At 41.7% G+C, this 23,795-nt stretch overlaps 2 protein-coding genes across 4 annotated transcripts in view; both read left to right on the forward strand.

Annotated features, from left to right (window-relative positions):
• The first annotated feature begins 4,061 nt into the window (after positions 1-4,061).
• Positions 4,062-4,955, forward strand: LOC138612186 (leucine-rich repeat-containing protein 30-like). The gene has a single exon (XM_069685500.1). It carries the CDS (start codon positions 4,062-4,064, stop codon positions 4,953-4,955), a length of 894 nt encoding a protein of 297 aa, XP_069541601.1.
• Positions 4,956-11,916: 6,961 nt separating this feature from the next.
• The window catches only part of LOC138611066 (receptor-type tyrosine-protein phosphatase mu-like), a 188,741-nt gene continuing 176,862 nt past the window's right edge, over positions 11,917-23,795 (forward strand). For all 3 annotated transcript variants that reach the window (XM_069683967.1, XM_069683968.1, XM_069683969.1), the window contains exon 1: positions 11,917-12,190. In XM_069683967.1, coding sequence (XP_069540068.1) covers positions 12,118-12,190 — 73 coding nt within the window. In that variant the 5' untranslated portion in view covers positions 11,917-12,117. The remainder of the gene's footprint in view (positions 12,191-23,795) is intronic.

Here is a 23,795-nt window from a genome sequence, read left to right on the forward strand (position 1 = left end):
TGTGTCACCTGGAGGTTTGGGCTGAGCAATGTTGCAGCCAATTTCCAGATGGCGATTCAAATGTGTGACTTATCCTCAATTTTTATGACGAAAATGCACGACCACTTTCCACAGACTCCATTAGCGGGGCGGATGCGTGTGCGCGTGCACAAACGAAAAGTGGAAAGTGTCCAGTGGTGTGAATATTCACATCTGCACCTGCTGAATAATAGACGATTATCAGCTCAGGTGGCCCCCATTCACATGCTCTCTTCCATTTCATGACGCTAATTTTGTCTGGAATACTCAATAGGCTTGCAAAATGCATATCTCTTGTCTCTTAGACCTGATCTTGTCTTGTATTCTGTCTAAAGAGGGAACATATTCTTCAATAAGAGTGCTGGCTTCAGGGAGGAATGTGTCTTCAATATAGCCTCTACAGAGCCCGGGGTCCTGGCAGGTTCTCCTTACAATTCAACAGAAGAGAGACACCTACGGCAGACTGTGTGGCAGCAAGGCCATATATCATCTGTCATTGCCAGGAGCCTCCACAGTAATGAACAAGTGATAATGGTATATATCTTGAACTTGAGTCTCTAAAGGTAGCTCATCCGGAGTCATTATTGTGCCACATAACCAGATGAGCTTCCTCAAATGAGATCATTTTTGTCACCCTGAGGACTGGAGGGTGTAACTGTTCTCAGAGTGAATAACTCATCCTCATTTGGTGCTAATGGGACTCCGTATTAAGGTGTTGTGCGAATGCAAGAGGAGTGGTAAATCCCATTTTCTTGTAATTTCAAATCTCAAGCTGTTTCCACACATCTGTTCCTTTAGTAGAAAGGAGGATTCATTTGCAGGGAGTAAAAAAGGAGCATTTAATGAAGATTCCTGCTTCACAGCATTACATTAGGAGAAGGTGTGTTATGGAGTATGTCATGATGACATCTCTCTGTCACAGAAATAAGAATTATTCGGTATGTCCATCCACCAGCCTAGCTATCTAGCTTCTATCCCCCTTCCTGTCTCCATCTGTCCATCCATCTCAGCATTTCGCCAGTATTGCAATGCTACAGTTAACCCATAATGAGGCGTATGCATATGAAGCCATGGGGGTTTCACGAATTTGACAGCATGTGTTCTGAGCCACTCCGGGGATGTGTTTGCACATGGGGGGATGCTCTGATGGTTACCGTCGAGGTGTCATTTTTCATATAAATAGGCAGGATATGGATATCCTGCTGTTGGAGAAATTAGCCGTGACACACACATACACAAAACCAGCCGTACAGATCATCTCTTTGTCTTTTACCCAAAGTTGATATGAAGCTGTTAACATTACCCAAACAATGTCCAGATGAGACATGCTGCACAAGCAGATGCCTGGATGGACAATGCACCCTCAACAAGCCTCACATCTCCAGTGTCCAATTCAGCAAACACATGATTCAAGCTGTCAGTCATAAGTGCTGATGTAGCCGCGCTCAGTGCCGAGCAGCCGAGTCCCCAGAGTTGGATATCACTGCTAACTGTCATCCAAGTACTTTGATTACTGGACTGGGGGAAAGAATGATGACTAAGGCCACTCTAAGTCCTGCTCAGACTCTGTAAGCCTGTCCAGGAAAGTGGATCAAGTCCAAGGTCCCATTTACACCCCTATCGTTTATATAACGTATTCGCGGCTCATAAATGTGGACATATCCTGTTGCAAAAACCATGTTAATCGCTTAAGTGACAGCTCTTAGAAAATAATTGGTGCCATGAAGTAAACATGAATGAAGATCGTATTTATTCTGAAAGATAAGTGTTCATTTTTGTCCGTATATATGGCAAAATGACAGTTTTACTTTTTGCAATTATTAAGCTAACACTTTATTTAACTTACCCCTGTTTCACATAAATAAACAGTTAATAGTGTATAACACACCGCATTTTAGTTGTAAGCAAATATAAGGTGTTTTTAAGTGTTTTCTTAGTGTTGTTGACTCCTCTGCTTCCAATACTGTATGCTAGTATAAAAGAAATATTTTACGAAATGTTAAAGACCATAAAAAACATACAATGCTACATTATCTTCTTATAACAACATTATGATATGTGAATAGATACATAGATAATAGATAGGTAGGTAATAATCAGGTAATACTATGTAATAACACAGTAACTACCACAAGTGTCTCCAGGTCATCCCTATGCGTCTTAATGTTTGGTTTATTATATTTTACCATGTAATTATGCGGGGTTATTACAAACAGAAACAACCAAAAGCATTTCTAGATATCTTGTGCTTCCCCATTGTAACTCTTTTTTTGCTCTTTATACCATGGTACATTAATTTCATTCTAATATTACCCAGATATGCCCATTTTGATACATCACTTTACCTGCTTATAACTGTAGTCATTAGTTGGTATTACCTAAATGTTACCTCTTTATTATCAAACTATTACCATGTTATTAGAAAGAATAATGAAAATAAAATTAGAATCACAATTCATACAATAACTAAAATAGAAAGGAAAGTGTTACCAAGACGGATATTTTGGCGCAGCAGCCCAGTGCACATGCTGTACTGTACATTCTGTACATACGGCATCTAGCCTATAGCATGTCTGTGTGTCCTTTTTAAAAGGAGCTTTCCAGTGTATGTTTCTCTAAAGTTTCTCATGGGTGTCTGTCTTCCCTATGAAAAGATTTTGGTGGTGTTTTTCTTGTCATGTGCTTTATAGACTGTTATGCCCTGTGGGAGTAACGTGATTTAGGGCTACAAAGACAGCAGAAAGGCCTTGAGTGCAAACTAGCTATGGCCTTCCTATGTGGCATGTGCAGTTTCCTCCTATAGTCCAAAGACAAGCAGGAGTCAAAGTACTGCACATTGTTGTACATTATAGGTAAAAAGAAGCGTGACATTGAAATTAAAAGTTAAAGTGGAGTACTCTTTGTCCCTTTGAACAGATGCATGATGGGATATCTCCACCGCTCTATCCTTGAACTGACTGAAAGACACAAAGTAGAAACTATTCAGACGACTCAAGGTAAATACTGGAAAAGTATAATGTTTGAATCTTTATTTAATTTGACATCTTAAAAGGAAGTGGAAAAAAATATCTCTCAGTGAAAACTACAAAGATACTTAAAGAACTCTTTAGAGAAAAAAGCTTTTGAAAACTTTTCACCTCAGCCCATAAATTGCTGGGGGGAAAGACAAATTCAGAAATGTAGATGCACCGCAGTATGAGCTTGTACATAAAGGGAGGTAATCCCCCTGGGGCCACATGAATGAGCATCTGAATAACAGTGGAGTTTTCTAGGAACATACCAAAATGTCCTATGTCCTTTTGCACTTGAGATTAAAGCAGCACATGTCTGTGCATAAGGTTCCACTAATACCTCTAAGATCTGTTTTCTTTTTTGAGAGGTGATTCACGGCTGCCAGCTTGGTTCCATATTTAAGCAAAGGGGCCGACGTTTGCAAAAAAGCGAGAAGAGATTATGGTTGGCCAGGAATGGCATGTGAAATATCTGAATTATTTTAAATGCTAAATGTATTACACTTTCAAAAGATAGCAGGTGCTGCTAACAAAATAACATGCAGCGAGCGTGACCCTGTTTGTGCACACTGATGTATTTCTGTTCGTTCCACAGTGAGATCATGGCAGTGACATCATCTGATCGAGCTCACGCAGCATCCTATCCCCCAGTCCTTCCCTCCTGAAGTGGGTGGAGAGCAGGGTGCTATCTGTGGACTTGAAAAGTGACAGGACCAGCTGGGGTATGAAATCCAGTAAGACAGGCAGTTGGTCTGGGAGACGCAGGCCACAAGCCCTCATAGTGCTCAGTTACAGCAGCCTGCAACCCAACTCTGTGAGGGAAAACTTAGCCAAGACTCAGTGGAACTGCTGCCAAACATCAGGAGTTCTACCACAAACCCGTAGTAGTGATCATGTTTTGTGTGGATTGTTCAAGAACCCAGAAGATCAACCAGCAGGACTTAGCAATCTTCTCAGTGTTCATGATTCAGCTAATTGCGGGCTGACATCTCATTATTAGTTTGCGATTAGATTGACAGTACTGCGAGGACGATGGGTGGGAAGCAATCTCGCGGTTTCACCAACAAGGACTTCAATGAGGTGAGTCAAAGGAGGAAGAGTGCAGGGAAAGATGACATTCCCAGCCTGTCCTCGGCTGCTGAGAAGATCCGCAGACACACCACGGTCCACTTTGGCTACAGCACCCTCAGCCTGGCCATGCGGGGGCTTAACGGGACCCCAACTGAGCTTTGGGAGCTAAGAGAACTGCAGAAGCTAAACTTGTCCATGAACTCTCTTTGCTCTTTGCCCCCTGCCCTGGGAACTCTGGACAACCTGGTGGTCCTCAACTTGTGGGGTAACAACCTCTCCAGCCTACCGCCGGAGATCGGCCTCTTGAAGAAGCTACGGGTGCTCTTCGCATGCCGGAACCGCCTGAGTGAGGTCCCGGAGGAGCTGGGCTCCTGCGCCTGCCTGGAGGTGCTCAGCCTTGCCAACAACCAGATAACGGGCCTCCCTGGAAGCTTGGCCACCATGAACACTCTGACCAAACTAAATCTGAGCCACAACCGTATCGTTCACATCCCAACCTGCGTTTACAGCATGAAGGGCCTGGTCTTTCTGCACCTGGCTTGCAACCGTCTAGAGACCATTGCGGACCAAATCCAAGACTTGGTTAACCTAAAGATCCTCATCGTTGAGGGGAACAGCATCCACACATTGCCTAAGACTCTTTGCTTCCTGGAGTCTTTAGAACTCCTCAATGTGGACTTCAATGACCTGCAAAATGTGCCAGTGGAAATGTACCTACTGAGCAAGCTCGGGAGACTGGCATGCCACCCGCTGGATAAAGGACTTCATATTATCCACAACCCCCTACTCAAGCCTATCCAAGAGGTGCTACAAGGAGGACTCAGTGCCCTCTACAACTACCTCAAGCCCACGTGAGGGACTACTACTGTGTGTCTGCATCTAAAACTGGTGTCCTCATGGGATGTTGGCACAAATCTGACCCTGGCACGTGGTAGTCATGCTGTGAGTCCTTGCTGTTACCACACACTGCGGGATCGCATTTAGATTCCACCACTAAAGACAAATGGCCATTATGCAATATAACTATTAATAAGTCCTGTTTTTTATGTAATGTAAAGGTTGGGTTAAAAATAAACGACAAGTAAGTGCTGTGTCATGTCTAAACATTTGTTAATACATAACCGGACGAGACGCTCAGCTCACACAAAAATTCACAGGTCTACATTTGGGGGCTGATTACGGGCCAGCTGATCTTGTTGATCTGTGGCAGGGAGGGGGGCACGGGAGTACGTTCACCCGCCTCATTGTTGCATTCGGGTCACAGGGATCAGGTGTGTAAAGTCAATGGAAAGAACAGTGGAGGGGAGCTTAAAATCTACCTAAATAAATAAATAAATACAACAAAAGACAACAGGGACTTAGACTCTGATTAAATGTTGTTCCACTCCGTCAAATCCGAGCAGGGCTGCTGGGAGCAGCTCCTGAGGTTGTCGATTGTTGTGACACAAGCAATTTGAAGCTACGGGAAAAAAAATTACAGTGCATGCTATGATGAAATTGCTTCTTAAAATAGAGAAAATGTGGACTACTGTGTGTGATATACTAATCAGTTCAGTTCATATAATTTAAAGCAAACTGCTGAGATAGCTAGTAATGGGACATTTGAGATTTGCTTTTGTTTTATATGAAGCTATTGCCAATTACTGGAGCACACAAAATATCATACATAAAGAAAAACAATCTAACTTATTGATTATAAAGTGATTATGCGAACTTTTAAGTGATGCTTTAATTATTTGACTCATTGTCCTTAGCAGTTAAGAACTGTAAAGCTGTAGGTGTTATTAGGCCTACAACTTGCCTTTGTCTTGAGTCGTATCTGTTTTTATGAATTTGGTTCCCAGTCATGATAGCACAATCTAAAAAGACGTCATCCAAAGCAAAGATTAAACACAGATTAATCCTCTCCTATTCAGAAACAACTTCTCTTCTGTAGCATTTTATCTCCAGCATACGATTACATCTTCTGTTCTTCAAAATGTAAGTTTTGTTGGGATTGGTAAAATCTCTGGACAGCTTTGATGACATTTCTCCAACTATCCTACAAGTCACATTAAGGTGCTTTAAGTGAGCTGCTTTATGAGTAAATGTATACACACACCTTATTTCTGTCAGTATACCACATGGTTGGTCCTGTAAAGTGTTTGACAACTTTGCTGCATAAAGACGCTTAGGGGTTGCATATTTTTTTCACCCTTCACAGTGAAGATTAAAGGTGCCGTAGGAAAAGGCAGAAAAGCGACCTCTGTTGGTGACTACCTGTTACTACATTAATGTGAATGCTGAGCTCGCCGTAGCCTCTCTCTCAGTGCAATGCTCACAGACACACACACACAAGCCACACATTCATGATAGATGAACCCCTCTTGAATAAGTCTTTGTCCTAGATAGTGATCATGGGACATGCTGTCAAATAAAGCACCTATAAAGATATTGCATCACTGTCAGTCAGATGACCTGAATTTTCAGTGTTGTGTGGTGTTGTTACTATTCTAGTGAGAATACTTTATACAATGACTTTGTCTGCCTGTTTCTCTTCATCAGGTGAACTTTAAGTGAGCATTCAGTCTACATAAATAGACACACAGATTTTCAAACAGACTTTTAATTTAGTAACCAGACTCATTTCTAGGATTGTCTTATTAAATGCAGACAGTCCCTTGTGATCAGTCAGAAAAACACGATGGCAATTAATTAAAATAACCTTTTATAGTCTGGCAATCAACTTCATTACAATGAACGGTACTCACTCACTAGTGGTCAGATGTTCACCAGGGATCAGCCATGACTGCAGCTGGCAGGCTTTGTAGTATTTGCTGATCCTATTTAATTGCTGCATGCTCAAATAACTTTGCTTTTTAATGTGACACTGCAAAATGAAACAACTGGGTGAGCAGAAATTGGCTTACCTTGTTCTTTGTTCAAAGGTATTTTGCATTCATAAGCCAAAGCTTCGGAAACAGTTTAGCATCACTTGCAGCCAGTGACTTCCCGTAATGAAGGACAGCTAATCAATCCCATATCGAGCTTTTAACAATCAAGGCACGGGATAATCACAATGGAATTAAATGACAAAATCACTGTTGTCTGGCAGCCACACAAGGAGAGGCTTAATAAGTCTTTCTTTGGAGTGCAGTTTGAGTTCTTTGATTTATTCAGTCACACTGAGGCTCCTCGCATAGGGAGAGTTGATTGGCATTTATTGACAAACAGTATTATACTGCCACTTATGTCAATTACTGCATGGTGTTATTTAGCTCATCGTTCTCATGTTTAACTGATTCAAAGGGTTCCTGCGGAGTGAAAAATAAAGGAGAATAGATTTGTCGAGGGCCGACAGGTTCTTCCTTGGCTGGTGGTGGCTCTCTGCGATGAAATGTCAATAACACCTACTCAGTAGCTCAGGATGTTGTTCAGAAATCAGCAACAGTGAGTCACTGAAACGGTGGGCCACTGTCGTAACCTTTGAGGCCTAAATATGGCTTCTTTTGATCCTCGTCTGGCATCCATTTTGGAGCACATCCTCCCATCCAATCAGTGTGATGTCATGGCTTTTCTGTGTCTTGCTTTGACGGTGTGATGAAAGTTTCGCTTGTGAAAGGTCACCGTGTAAAAGAAACCAACATGCAGTATTTTAATGGTGGAAATAGAACAGCGGCGTTTTTTTCTTTATATCACTTCAAATGGAGGTACAGTGATTCAGACACTTCTAATGTTCAAACAGTGATAGGAATTGTGATTTGACTAAAATAATTTCCACATAGTTATGTGTAACATCTTAAGACTATATGATTAAGACGGGTAAAGTGTTAGCAAGAAAAGTCGGCATGGTTAGCTTAAAGTAGCTAATGGATAAATGTTTAATTGTAAACTAAATGTAATGGATAAATCAACAGTTGAATTAGAATGGTAGTGGATAAATGGTCAAAATAGTGAGCTAAATTACTAGACTAACAGGTGAAATACTGTTAGCTAGAGGCCTGAGGGATGGATACATGGTTGAAAGTACTGTAGCCTTAAGTAATTGGTAAATGGTCTAAGCAACACCGGCTAAAAGGAATTTAGTGACAGTAGAAATAGTTATCTTAAAATACTGAAGAAAGGGTTAAAAAAGTTGATGAGGATAAAAAAGGATGAGGGTCAAAACAGTTAGCTCAAAGGATAACGGGTTAGTGAATAAGGATAAAGGTTCAAAATATTAAGCTAAAAGTATGCTAATGGATCAACAGTTGAAATAGTCAGCTAAAAGTAATGGATAAAGGGCTGGACAAGTTAGGTAAAAGGATACATGGTTAAAACAGTTCGCTAAAAGGATAAAGGGTCAAAATAGTTAGTGAAAAAGGATAAAGGGGCGAAATTTTAAGCTAACAGTAGGCTAATGGATCAACAGTTGAAATTGTCAGCTGACAGCAATGAATAATGGGGAGAAACAGCTAGCTGCTAGCTGAAAGGCTAAATGGCTGAAATAGTTAGCTAAAAATATTTGATCGACAGTTGAAATAGTTAGCTTAAGTAAAGGGAGGAAATAGTTAGCTAAAAGAATAAATGGTCAGCATTGTTGGTAAAGATTTTTCAACGGTCGGAATAGTTAGCTTAAAGTTATAGATCAACTGTTTAAAAATTCACTAAAAGAAAATGGCTCAAAAAGTTAGCTGAAAGCAAAGGAAAGTGGTTAGGCAAATGGATTCACAGTTGAAATAATTCAAGTATTAGAACTACAAGTAGCCTTGTATGAATGCTAACTTAACCAAACTGAGCTACACTTGACAGTTAAACATTATGAAGACATTGCTAATATGTGCTTCTCTGTAAAATCCAGTTTAAATCAATCTAAATTAACATATTGGGAACATGGCTGGCGGTGTTGATAAAGGGGCAGTTAGGTTAATCTGATAGGTCTGTTAGAGTAGCCAACATCAAAAAAAGAGGTTGCAAACCACTGTGGGAGGACATTACATGTTTGTTGGACATGACTTACAACTGTGTTTATGGAGAAACACAGCCCTCAATCACTCACAAACACACCCTCTCTCTCTCTTTCTGCATTCATGGGTGCAAACAATGATGCCATCCATTCATTCCTCCATCCAATCGGAGGAGTTTACATTCTCATCAATTCCCATGACAGCTCTGCTCAGACTGGTATTCATGCATTCCTGGCAACATGACGGTCACAGCCAAGACAATACCTAAAGACCACAAAAAGACATGTGGCGCTTCTATGAAACGCTTCAGCCATTGTTTGGTGTCTTTATGTAGAAAAACAACAACTGGAGCCGTATATCCTTGACAACAGGAGGTCATTTAGAAACTAAATGTGGACCCATGTCAATCTGTCTGCATTTTAATTAGCCATGAAAACTGCTGGTACAAGTGAAACAGCCATGTGTGTTTATGCATGCAAAAACAATAATGGAATGACATTGGTTGACTTTGTCATTAGTTGCTTCTCCATCGCTCTGTTTGATGTCGCTCTGAGGATATCCTGCCGTCTGTTTGCACTCGCCGTCTCAGATAAGACTAATTTTGAACAAATATTTGCATATATTAAAAAGTGAGGCTCATTATTGATTCATCAGAGCTGGAAAACATGTTTGTGATGATGGGGTCCTGTTTTGCCAGGTCAACTGATGAGGTCACTTTGAAGGTCAGCATGGGTTCCCATTTAATAGGATCAATGTGTGAATTTGATCCAAAAGGACAAAGAAGGTGAACTTGAGAATTGAGCATGCACAGACTATAAGGAAACATTAAAGGGCCAGTTCGCCGATTTCCAACCTCAATCCTATCATGCTTTTATGGGGAGCTAATGCCATTATGGTAGGGTGCTATCCACTTCTCCAATGGGCCCTGAAAAACCTCTGCAAGACTATGTATAACGCCTCATCTGGCGGAGCCCAGAGAGCTTGCTAAACTACACTTCCTCAATCTAGGATGCCCGTCTCCGATGTCATATCTCATTCAAAATCGTCAGGTTTGAAATGTAGACTGCAGACCTGAAGATTTTTTTAGAGGATCCACCGGTATATTCTCGACCTATCTAGGATTCTGTACCGCTCTGAGCCCTTGCCTGCAGTGAAACGGTAGTAATTCACTCCAGCATCTCTTGCTGGGCCGTTCCTTTCAGAGGGAGGGGCGCAATGCATGCTGGGTGTTGTAGGAATGTAAAATGGGCGAAACCACGAGCTGTTTGTACAACTTTCTCCACAGCTGTGGCGCCAATTTCAAATATTATTGCTTCTATTGATTACAGAGAACACCAGCTTTGACTGACAGTGGCTTTTTCCGGGGACGAACTGCACCTTTAAGGAAATACATTAAGTCGAGTATGGCTGAAATAGCTAATTTAGCATTGTGTTAAATAATGATTTACTAGTGATTATCAATCAGTGCGTTTACATCCATACAAGTGTCAGGGTGGTAAACAGGTTATTGCAATTTCCAAGTTTTGTGTCTTTGTGTTGTGCACATAAACATCATACAGGATAATGAATCTGAGAACCTCGGATATGAGACCATAAGACATTGGCATGTAAACACCTTCTCGATGTTTCTGTTCATTCTTTGAATGGTACAGAAGCAGGTCATTAAGATGCTGAGAAATCCAGACACAGCTGCAGACAGATGTTCAGATACCTGGATAGTGATATGATCTTGTATGCGCAGATACCAATAACCAGGTTTCTCATGTTCTCTGTGATAACATCCCAAACAAGATCAAAACCAGGATAAGACTCAAAAGTGGAATATTAATGAGAATGTAAACACACTCAATGATATATGACATTGTTTCAGGTACACCAAGCTTACTGAATTTACGCATTTTGTAACTTGTTCGCCAAACTCTAAATAATAAAACCTCTGTAAAAAATGTCCAGGTCACATTGTTGAAACAATGTCTCTGCTGTTTTTGATGTTGAAAACAGCAGCTGAAGAACTATCTCAGCTTTGTCGGAGCTTCAGGTCTTATCACATGTTCTCTTGACTCTAATGTTGACCTTAGACATAAATAACACCAGCATACAGGATGATAACATTCTGTACAATGCTGACTTTGATTCACTCTTTTGCCTACAAAAGGAGTTTATATACGCTCATGCATGTTCTGTAAAACACAAAACATTACATATTGATACAACCATGAATCATGCAGGTACATTAACTTCATCAAATAAGCTAAACTGCTTCATGTGCAACATTTAGAAGCAATAAGAGATGGAAATATGATTTTGGGGCAAAGGTAAGGAGGTTAGCCTACCATGTCAGTACTACCTATTGAGTTTTAGTAAGGAAAAATATGTTAACAAGAAAATTATTGGTTGATTTTTATATTCATGTTTTTGTTACACATCTAGCAGTGGAGTTTATGGAACTCCAAACTATGGGGAAGTAAAGTAAGCATCATCAAATCACATTATAAAGAGCAAGGACACTCTATTATGACTATTTTTGTTGATTTTAATAAGATATCACAATATCTTTTACTATCAATTTTTAAATACGTTAAATTAATGATGTCTGACTGGAATTACACCCCACATGTTCTTACATGGCCTTGTTTACTGTACCACTGTACCTCAACCGATTATAGTGTCTACAACTGGTTCAAAAAAACACACAAAATAGTCACTTTTCTGGGCTGGAGGAGGGGACACCGCCGCCTGTCCTCTACCTCACAGGCGGTGCTCACACGCGCCCTCTACCGGCCAGACAGCGCGCGCACAGCCGCTGCTCTCCTGGAGCTGCCGGACCACTCAATCCACGCGTAATTCAGGAATCAGGACTCACTCACACATTCCTCCTCCAAGAAGTGTGGAGCAAGCCGGCAAGGAGCAGCCGTGTCGGCGACAGAGTCCTCTCACATCCCGGCAGCACGTGAAGGGACGGAGGAGAGGGGAAAAGAGACTTTAGATTTAACACTCGTGAAAGTGTAGGTAGCGTTCAAGTTGCAATAAAGACAGAAGAGTTCCCAGTTAACCCCGCGGCTGGGGGTTAACGCTACGACGGCGCTTTCGACATGGATAAAGTTCTTAATTGCTTGTTTGCTGCATTAACGCTGCTGTTGTCCACGAGAGGGGAAGTTTTTAAAGGTAAGGACGTTCACCTGAGCATGTTTGCACGGAACATTAGCGCTGTCCTGTTGTATGGCTCAGCCGGGAGACGAAGTGGAGGGGAAAGGCACTTTGCCCACTTTTTTGTCTGACAGTTTCCTCGCAATTTTAAGGCTTTAGATAATGTTTGTGGTGTAAATTCGAGCATTTGTGGAAGCGTAAAAGTAATTCAAGTTGTATGAAGGTTGCATTATGCAGACAAACAACCGCATGACATTATTGTGTCACATTTGATTCGTAATGATCAGAATGTGCCAGTTTGCCGCTACAAACCTGGCACTCATCAGTAGTTTTGTTCTCACCTTTATAGTTTCGCTGTGCGTAACGAGCAGGTGCGTTCAGGGCACCGGGGGCAGCTTTGTGGATTCCAATGCCGCTGTTTGGATGAAAACAACTTTAAGGAGTTCCGTTTTTGTGTCTAACTTTATCTTCATAATAGCTGTCTAATGTGATTAACCTTAGGGGATGTACGCACCGAAGTGTCACCGCATGTGCACGCACGCGGCGAGGTGTTAAGCCAAACGAGACCTACTGTAAATTATTTTACCAAGAACTCTAACGGAACTTGATTCATAATGTTTGAGTGACTATGAAGACGTAATTTAGTCACTGTTACGTTAAATTCGGGGTCTAAAATGCCCAATTTGAGTCATGTTTGTTGCGCAGGCTTCTTTATATCATTAGAAGTGCAAAAAACAGTCAACTTTTACGCATAATGTCAAATTCCACGTGTCAAACACGTCTACTTTAAACATTTTTTTTAGACGTGTATTTGTTATCTTCTTTTTCTAGTAACATTTGCCAAAAGAAGAGATCTTTTTTAGAATATGCACTGATTTTTTTCTGCAGCTGTTTGTGTGCAACATTCAAAAACACAAGTTTTTTGAATTAAGTGAAAAGTTTAATGAACCTGTATATTTTTTAATAGATGTGTTTCCCTTGCATGAGCTCTGTTTTCAGCTGTGAATGCATGTTTCTGGATCTCTCTGAAAAGTGTTTGCTTTGGCCTTTTATTTACTTCATATCAGATGAATTTAGTTGTTTCACTGTTTGCCTGATTGTTGATGCACACTACATCCCTCCTGCTTCGCTTAATCATATTCATACATAGGCGACTTCATTTGCAGTAAGTCTATTCAAAGCTTTGTGAAGAGGAAAAAAAAGTTGAGGGATTAGTAGCAGATAGTAAATTGACTTATTAGAATGACTGAAATTATAGTGCAGACTTTGACCGTCAGTGTTATAATGGCTGCAGATTGCCTTTGGGGACTTAACGTTAGGAGTCTAATTCAGCCCCTAAAGGGGTCATTTCTGCCGTCTCCACAATGGCATTATCTAAGTGGAAAAAAGGGGCATTAGCCTATATTCATGTTCAATCAATATATAGACAATGAGTGTGCAGTCTGAGGCTGATGCATTCTGTCAATCCAATTAGAGCTGCATTTAAAAACTTGATAAAAACACGGCCACAGATCTGCTCTTCATCTTACGTCCCGCTCAGACTCCGAGGAAGCGATGTGTGAGGGGAAGTTGTGGTGTGATGTGTGGCTTGTGGATGCTGATTCAAGAGATGGACTTCTCTGAGAGCCTGTAGGGGGCAGCATGGTACACATTTAATATGATACCCAGATGATGGAGTTAAGCTGCTCTCCAGTCGGAGTCACAGATCAGAATTCAGATGCACTTTGGAATCTGTGTGCCGGGACAAAATGTCAATTTGGTAACAGATCTGATTCAATAAAACAACTTAACCACATTCTTTTAATTCATGTTTTCTTCACTAGGTTTGGTACAAACCTTTAGTTTATTTTACATAGTACTTTGCCTGTCAGTATCTTAGATTTACATGCGTTACTAACAACTTTGCAGTGACTATAAGTCTTCCTAAAAACTTCAACATCGGTCCATTTAGTTTTAACTGGTCCTAGTCATATCGAGGATCTTTTTACCATGTATATTCAGAGACCTACAGAAGCTGTGCTCATGAAAAACAAACAGTATGAACACCAGGGGTCAATTTGAGCGCCTGAACTCTCTTACCCTGCAGCTCAAAGTATCCCCAGTCCATTCTGGCATGAGGTTCATCAGTCTTGCCCGCTGGCAACCCCAGGGCCGCGAGATTTATCGGAGCGGGCTGCACTGCAGGACTCCCAGTGGTGCCAAAAGCATCGATAAATGTGCTCCTAATTGCATGAGTGTGTGTGTAAATATGTAAACCAGGAAGAAATCAATTGGCTGTGTGTTCCTCTCTCTGGCTAGGTGACGGATTAGCCACACACGGGTGGAGAGTATGGAGGCTAAATATGAGAGCTGTTGCATGCGGGGGGGCTGGAGAGATTTGTTATGGGGAGTATGTGATAACAGCTCATGTGATAATTAGATCACTGAGGTAACCAGAGCACCACCGGTCTCCTTCAGCGTCTTGTGACTGTGCAGCCTCAATTCGATCACAGAGGAGAGTCCTTTGGAGGTCTTTTAATTTACACATAAAATACGACTCCACAATCAGGATCGCACTGTATCGGTTTCATCTTCATCCTTTGTGAACTTGTTGATGCACCTGGAAATGTGCAGCTTTCAGTTTCCATTGTGGCGATGATGCGCTCTTTTGTTGTTGTTTTTTCCTCCCTGTTGCATTCACTGGATGCTCTAGGTTCAGAGAGAAAGAAAAAAAGCACTATAAATCACTCGTTGTGTATGGCCAGTGCTTGTGTTTTCTACATTACGAGGACAGCTTTTTTTTTTCTCCTCCAGAAGGCCCGGCCTTTGATATCTATACTCTGTCTTTTGACCGAGCACATTAAATTCCAGGGAGCAGCGTGCTTTGTTATGTTTACCACCTTTTCCAGCAGCCATAAAACCTGCCTTGTTTTCTGATAGGGGTGAGCCGTGTGTGGAGAATAATGCCCATGCTCCGAGTGTGGAGCTGTAGTTTGTCATTGCGGAGTGACTGCTGCTGATAGCGTCCTGGTTGACCGATCCTGATTGCCATCCAAGCTGTGACTAAGGAGTAAAAACAACACATCGGCTGCTCGGGAAGATAAACAGCACTTCATTTGAAGTCTGGCGATAATTTAGATACTTTTTCACTCATGAAATGTTTCTTTTTTTTCCCCCTCCCAGCTGACTCAGACTTAATAGAGACTTTTCCGAAAGGTGTCCTGAAGGGTGGCAGTTTCCTTTGTGTGAGCCAGTGGAGAATGAAATTAAATATGCATGCGATTTTCTTTTTTTTTTTTCCTCCATGGCTTCAACCAGTGTTGGAGGAAGGAGGAAGAAAAAAAAAAAGCGGCACCATGGTGATTGATGATAGTACAAAGCAGAAAGTGAGGTGTCTACATTCTTCTGTAACTTTGCTTTTCAGACACTTGTATTATGATGATAATGAAGGCGGCGGAGACACATGGATTTACTGAAGCTGTTCAAACACGACGGCTACACGTGTGACTTCCGAGAAAAGGGTCTGCTGAGTTTGTCGGAGCGGCCGTCCTAAAACTTGTCACTTTAAAATCAAAACTTTTAAGAACTCGCAGAATTAAGTGCTGCAGCACATTTGTTTGAAGTGTCTGCGGAGTATTATCCTTTTTTTTTTAAGTAGAACAGAGGTCTAACACACTTTTATGTGTGGAAAATGGCTGATTGCTCACTACAAGCCTTCAGCACCCTATGTTACATAGCGCTTTGCCTGTCAGTATCTTAGATTTACACCCCAAAAACTAGCAACATTGCAATGACTTAAGGAAAATTACACCCTAAACACTTCGACAAAACAGCTGCGAAATTTGGCTGTTACACATTTATTTTTTGAAATCACATCAGACATTTCCAAACCATCCGAGTTACAAAATACAATAAAAAACAACAACTCCAAATTGACTCCACTTCCTCTAAATTTCAACATTTTCCCGGAGAAATCCGTCGTATAAGAAGAAGATACCGACAGTTCTGCTATCCTCATCAGACCTATTATATCAGAATAACAAACCACGTTGCATTCTGAGTAAAGGGCACACAGCTTGACACATTATTCAGCTCTGTGTCGTTGGGAAAAGCCAGCATCTGTTCAATGAAAGTTGCCACGAGGCATTCTTGGAAATGTAGGAAATCAGTGATAGATAAGGGAGGTCGAGGAAAAGTCGACACGCCAAAAACCAGTAAACAGCACTTCATCACAAAATAACTCACGAGAAACGCTCAACATCGCAGACTGATGGTGCTGCATGAGTAACTGAGGCTCCACTCAATATAGACGGCAGGTAACATGGCACAAGATGCAAGGCACTAGCTGCTTCATCTGGGCCACTTACAGAAGTTATCGTCACATCGGGCACATAGTGTTTGACTTCTGCAAGAACAAAGTCAAAAGTAATAAAAGTGGTATTAGAGGAGGAAAAGTAAAGTTCAAATTTGCTCAGTTACACATTATTTGTTGTTCTGTACTCGACTTTAATGTCTCAACTTTCAGCCCCTGGAAAAAGCCACTGTCAGTCAAAGCTGGTGTTCTCTCTAATCGATAGAAGCAATAATATTTGAAATTAACGCCACAGCTGTGGAGAAAGTTGTACAAGCAGCTCGTGATTTCGCCCATTTTACATTCCTACAACACCCAGCATGCATTGCTCTGAAAGGAACGGCCCAGCAAGAGACGCTGGAGTGAAATACTACCGTTTCACTGCAGGCGATGGCTCAGAGCGGAACAGAATCCAAAATAGGACGAGAATATACCGGTGGATCCTCTAAAAAAATCTTCAGGTCTGCAGTCTACATTTCAAACCTGACGATTTTGAATGAGATATGACATCGGAGACGGGCATCCTACATTGAGGAAGTGTAGTTTAGCAAGCTCTCTGGCCTCCGCCAGGTGACGTGTTTTACATAGTCTGGTGGAGGTTTTCCAGGGCCCATTGGAGAAGCGGATAGCGTCCTCTAAAGGCACATACTACCATAGTAGAATGATAGGACTGAGGTTGAAAATCAGCGAACTTGCCCTTTAAGTTTGATGTGTTTAAACATCAGTTTTAGGGCAGAGACGGTAATAGGATGAGTTGACATGAACTAAAACAAAATCATCGTATTCTATCTATTCTGTCGAAGATGTTTATGTCAAACATTTCTACCCCAAAAGACTCTAAAACTCTGAGTCTGAAACTAACTGGCATAAGGTTTATTTATGGTCTGCCAATCATATCTGTTCTGTAAATCAGCTGCTCTTTGTTCTCCTTTGAGAAAATTCTATACAGTTTATTGAATTGTCTTATACATTAATAAGTACAGTGTACAGTCAATGCCATGGAATACATGCTGCCCTGAGGCCCTCTCATCCCTCGAAACCAATCGTAATAAATTAATAAATAAGTAGCAGCAATAAAAACCTTCTGAAGACACACAGACATTAAGTGCTACTTTTCAGTAGCCTGATCGCGGAAGAAGGAATTTGTCTTTTCTTTAATTTTATTAGTTTCATGACTTTCCCGCTTTGCATTAATTCAGTGAAATAGTAACTTTGCAGTTACACAGTGTTATCGCAGGCAGAGCAGACGCTCACACCGAGCCAGACAGCACCCTGCGACAAAACACACGAGCCGCAGACTTTGGACAACAAGCACGTAAGCTTTCCTGCTACAGTCTTCAGCTAACAAACACACGTCTCGTCCTGCTGCACCTTCGCTTGTTGAACAAACTACATAACAGACATTTAAGAAGTAAAAAGTCCTCACTTTAGTTTGCAATTGCATCTGAAAGTGTCACTGGGGTCCTGTCAGATGCTGATGTCTTTACTCTTTAATGCCACCGCTTAAAGACACTTCTTAAAGCTACAGTGCACCTTTTGTCTTTCCTCTAGCTACTTACAGGGAGCACACCAGCTGCTGTCAATCAAACACAGATGCGACTCACCCTCCCGTCCACTTACATACAAAAAATAACTTTTTTCTTACTTTTAATATTAAAAAAATATTAACAAAACCTTTAAAAAACACCTATCATATATCAGGCTACCAAAAGGGTGAACTAACCGTGTCCCCAGTTGGACTTTAACGTAACTCATTTTCCTTCTCTTCCATAGAGCGAATGAGAAATGTCTCTTTCTCTCTGTTGTCATCCTGTGTGATGTTTTGGTGTTGAATCCTTTCACAGCAGAGACCTCCAGACATCAGCTGACGCTTCAGTAACCTTCAGTCTGCTTCTCAGCGAGTGAAGCACATGATAATTTGGACAGTCAGAGTGAGTCAGATGACTGACCTGGCAGTTAGGAAAATTCCCTTTCGACCGTAAACAGCTCTTTGGGAACTTTCACCATGTGTTTAGGTTCATTGTCTTGCAGAAGTGGGGGTCACTGTGAAACTGAAGCTCAAATTAAAGTCCTTTAAAATGAAACGATGGCTTCAAGAGCCAACTTGACAACAGACTTTCGACCGCTCCTGGTCTGCATTGTAAAGTATGGAAATTGCTTAAGCGCTGGTTTGTCGCCGCCACTCACCAAAGAAAGTGAGTAAAAATCTTGAAACGCAAAGTCTACCAACACGGTTCATCATCTTCATATCCCTGGAGTGCCACTCCACGTTCAATCATTAGCTGTTGATTTGCAAGTGATTTTATTTACATTCTTGAGAGGCAGTAATAGTTTGAAGCTCATTCTCGAGGCGGCTGATGTGGCTACGTTATCTGCGCGCTCTGCGGCGGAATGATAATTGGCCTTGAGATGTGACTCTGTGAAGGATGCTGGACAAACAGAGCTGCTCTAATTATACACAGCTCCTTCTTCAAATGAAGAGGATAAAAGCTAATGAATCGCACACAGGCCAGCACAGGGGCTGCCTAATGAAGAGAGAGCGGGAGACAGAGAGGCGAGTGTTTGTGTGAGAGAGAGGGAGAAAGTGTTTGTGTGTGTGTGTGTGAGGCATGCTCCAACAATTCTGTGATCTCATCAACATGTCTTAAAAAAAAAAACTGGTAGAAAAACAACTTACTATGCAGCGGATCATGTTTACAGTAGTTTTAATTCGTTGTAGGTGGCTCGGAGAGACTGGGAACTCGGGGAAAATTTCACTAATTAATGCTCCAAGGGTCCCAATTGTTATTAATGGTGACGATGAGGAGGAGGGACGGGGGAGGAGCGGGAGAAGCTGTTTAAAATTGGAACATTAAAGTGCGTCTACTCAATTGAGTTTTAAGGCTTCCTTTCTACATTCAGGAGTGGATGATGTCTTACCTTGCTCAAAATTGTAAAGACCAGCTCCAGACGTGTTTTAAGACATATAAAATGCTCTGCTTGAAATAATACATTGTGTCTGATATGTTTTTTTCTGCTAAATACGTTTAATTACCTTGTAAAAATCCTCCCAAGGCATCTTCTCCTTCTGCCTTATTAAATATTCATGAATCTGTCCCCGCCCACTATGTCCTACGTTTCTCCTTTTGGGAAATTACAGCCGAAAACAAAACGCGTCTATGCCATCGTCTAGCGGAAACTTGTTGAAACTTAGCTAGCTTGAAATGTTGTAATTAGTCGTAGTAACGTTAATGTTAGTAGTCAGTAGTGAGTTTGCAAAAATGATGGTTACAGCTGGCTCGCCCATCACCGAAGTGGTTGCCATCGGTTGCACATAATGATATGCATAGCGTCACCCCGTCCATTAACGGGATTGGCTCCTTAGGTTTGTGACGTCTCAAACCTGCCAATCTGAAAACGTGTTGTTCAGCCTGTCCTTGGTACACTGCAGTTTAAAAGCAAACCAGCCATGGAGATGACTGCTGATGTTGTCCCTGATATGTCTTGTAGCACATGAAAAACACCACATGGAGATGTTTACAAGGTTAAACACTTGATTTTCACTGGAAGGGGGCTTTAAATAAAGTTTTGTGTTACAAGCCATGTTATGTTTTCAGTCATGCTTTTGTACATAATGAAATAACTTGATAAAGGATTTCAGTCAGCTAGTTAGCTTAAATAAGTGGCTGTTAGGCTCACAGCCAAACTAGCCCGTCCAAAGAGAACCTGAGAAAGACAGATTTTTATCTTGAAATTGCTTTATTCAGTGTTTTTTTTTTTTACATAATTTTCTCTGATTTGGAGTGTTGTGAGACCTCAGCGTAAATGAATCTCTGGAAAAAACAGAAGAGTGAACAAGCTAAGCACTGTCAAACAAGCTAACGGCCGCCCAGCTCAGAGACCCTCCTGAAATCCTGTGCATGTAGAAAACCATCGGAAAAACAGTTTTAACGTGAAACTGCTTTATTCAGTGTGTTTACCGATTTTAATCACCTGGCCTGTTTTGTTTTTTGGAGAAAGGAGACCTCTGTAGGAATTCAGCTCGGTAAAAACCCTGCTAAACGATTAACAGTGGAAAAAAATCCTAGCTTAAAAACAAGCTAACCGCAGACCCTCCTGACTTCCTATGTCTGGAGAAGAGCGCCAGAGAAAGCCTGACTTTTAACTAACCAGCCGACTTGTGTCTTCTTGACTAATTATTCAAATCATCGACTTAGGGGTCAGCCCTGATGAAGTTTTGTTTGGAAAATGTTCTCTCTGCTGCCTTGAGAGTTGAATCAGTATCGGTGACCAATGAATGTCAGTTGCACCAATCCTTTAGATTGAATTGACCCCGAACCCTGGCACATTCCTCACTTGACTTCAGAACCTGCTGCTCAATCAGCTGGCTTCTATTCAGCGTCGTCGTCCTGTAAAACCCAGGGGTTTATTATGTTGACTGAAATTGATTCTGATGGAGCTCGCTTTGATACTTGGTTCAGGCGAGCTTTTAGCCTCGACCTGAAGCGTGAAGCTTAATTTCAAGTCTGTCAAATAAAACTCCCGCCGCTGCTTTGACGCCGGAGTCAGGAAGGTGCAAAGTTTCTCCTGTAATTTCATGAATAAGTCAAGTTGCCTCCTTCACGGGACGAGTGCACTTGCAAACTTGGAGGAGACTCTGTTTCATGCCAAAAAGCTGTCTGCGTGGGCTGATGCTCCTCACACAACCGGCGCTAGCGTGGGTGGAGGAGGGGGCTGCTACTGCTGTTTCACCTTGTCTCCTGTTATTTATTAGGCTTCTGTCAAGACTCAGGCAGTAGGCAGGTGTACATCCCTCCTCCTCCTCCTCTTCCTCCTCTCCCCATCCGGGCCTTGTGAGTATAACCAGCGGCAAAATTCTCCATTACTGTCAGTGTGAATCTGTTGCCGTCACATTAGCGCACCTCATGCAGTCATTAATGCATTAGGCCTTGTTTGAGCGCCAGTTATTTGCATTGGCTTTTACACTGTCTATTTGCCCTTGTGCTAAAAGCTGCTTCGGCTGCACCTATTGACCATTTAACTGTTCAATAATGAAGCGATCCCTGAGAACGAATTAGGCCTTGATGGTCTCGTTGAATAACGGTTATTAGGACGTGAAAAAAAGCATGAGCTATCATATACATTTTTTATGGCCTATCGAGAGGGACGTGCAGGAAAGATTCCAACTTCCCTTTCCCTACTGTATGTTTTTAACACAGCTTTATCCCTCCAGCATATGATCGCACCACTAACAGCTGAGTACGCTATCATCCACCCCCTTATCCTCCACTTCTTCTCCCAAAGCAGAATGTACCTGATTATACTCCTATCGGTCACACTCCGGCGCCTATTTGGAGGGTGTTATCTGTTTGCGGTGGAGACTCCTCGGGGAAGCACACAGCCGATAAGAGACTGTTGTTCTGTAAACAGCCCTCTGACCTCCTCAGGCTGGGCTTTGGCTCCTTTTCAAACGGCTCTCTTTTGTATTGGCCCCCGGAAGCTCAAACCTCCGCGTGACTGATTCCCCGGGGGGGAGGTTTAATGGCATTACTGTACGCTCCGCACCAGGCAGGGTGGTCACTCCGGAGCTGCAAGAGCTCGAGGGGCGGTGTTTTTTGCCTTCGGAAGCAGAGGAAAAGAGGGAGAATGAGGAAAGACGGGAATGTTTCTCCTGCTAAATGTTTGGGAAAATGTCGATAAAAATGTTAATGACCGCTTTATCCTAAAAGTTTTTGTCTGGAAAGGAATTATTTGATGATTCGGAGGAGTTTTACTTCAATGTCAATCACCAATTTTGTTTTAAGCATGTGCCAAGGCTTTTATCACAACATAAATTATCTCCTCACTTGTGCTTGTCACTGTGACAGTCTGTTAACGCGCTGCAAACTGACAAGAGACAAGTGCACTAATGGCTCTTCTGGGGACAACTTGGCTAACTGCTGGACAGTCCACTATCAAGCTCGATCAGTCAGCTCCGCCGATGTCAACTCAGTTTTTAACACGTCCCTTGTTTAATTTGCCAGCGCGCCTGAGCAAACAATGCATTGAAAATCAGTAGCCATGGGCTGTACTGCGGCGAACTGTTGTAGTAAATCACTTTTGGTGTTAAACACTGCTTCACCGACACGGCCATTGAGACACACAGCTGCAGGGCCCCGTGTTAAAGGCAGAGCAAACACCAAACAATAACTGGAAAAGATGACGTTCGCCTTGAAGCTTGACTCCCACCCTGTAATCAGAGTTTGCCACGCTTAAGAAATTACAGGGCACTGGAGTCATTAGAAGTGTGGGTGCAGCTATACGCAACGGAAACAAAGTTGAAAACACATGTTTTTGGAATAATGCACATCTGAATAAACAAAGAAGTGAAAATCTGACAAGTTGATTGTAATGATAGTCCGCTGCCGGGCGGAAGGATAAATTCAGTTGGATAGGATGTCTCAGAGACGTATTAGTGTTGGTATCAGGGCAAAAGGAGTAATTAATGTGGAAAGCCTTGAGCATCAGTGTTTTCAGCAACGTTATCATCAGTACGCCTGCCTCAGCTTAACACATCATGACAAATTGCACTCCACTTAAACAAGATACAACAGAATTAACTTAACATGTTTGTTATATTTCTCAGAAACTCTTTAAGTGTAACAATCTTTTTTTGTTGGATTATTTGTTCAGTTGTCTTTCTGCGTTAAATAGCCTCAAGAACTACAACTTAAATGTTCTGTATGAATATCATTACCCATTGCTGAAGCTATGAAGAAGTAAAATGCAAACATATCTTTTCTCTGTCCTACTAAGTCTTTGAGCAACTCCCAAGGCTAACTGAGGATTTCCCTCTTGCCATTCCCAGATCTCTAAATGGGGCATTATTCATAATAGGATCCCAGCTGAGGGTAGGCAGTACAGACATTTAAAAGGGACAAGAACAAATCCCAATTCCTGTTTCCCTGTTTTGTCACCACATGATACGCTCGGTTAACCCAATTCTAAGTCTGTATTTTTCTATTTTGCTTTATTTTTCACATTATGGTGTCGGCTGATGTAGGTTACACCTTTTAAACCTTTTGTTTGGTTAAAAAACAGTAGCCTGTCTACCTTTCAGTTAGCATGTGGCTAGCTTAAATACATTTAAAGAAAAAGAAACAAAAGAGGCTTTCAATTACTGCACCTAAATATTTATTTGTCTACTTAATTTCCTCTGCTTGTCATGGTACTGATGATTGTACTACTACTTTTAATTTGCTCATTATTTACCTCCAAGTGGTTTGAATACATTCAGGAAGAAAAGCAGCCGACACACTGATGCTTAGCATATCA

Source organism: Semicossyphus pulcher, unplaced genomic scaffold (assembly GCF_022749685.1).
Source record: "Semicossyphus pulcher isolate SPU_LCO1_2020_fin unplaced genomic scaffold, fSemPul1.0.p SCAF_7, whole genome shotgun sequence".
In the NCBI taxonomy this organism is placed as follows: Eukaryota; Metazoa; Chordata; class Actinopteri; order Labriformes; family Labridae; genus Semicossyphus; species Semicossyphus pulcher.

Coding starts and splice junctions, on each gene's coding strand:
- LOC138612186 (XM_069685500.1), top strand. CDS start 4,062: ATGGGTGGGAAGCAATCTCGCGGTTTCACCAACAAGGACTTCAATGAG.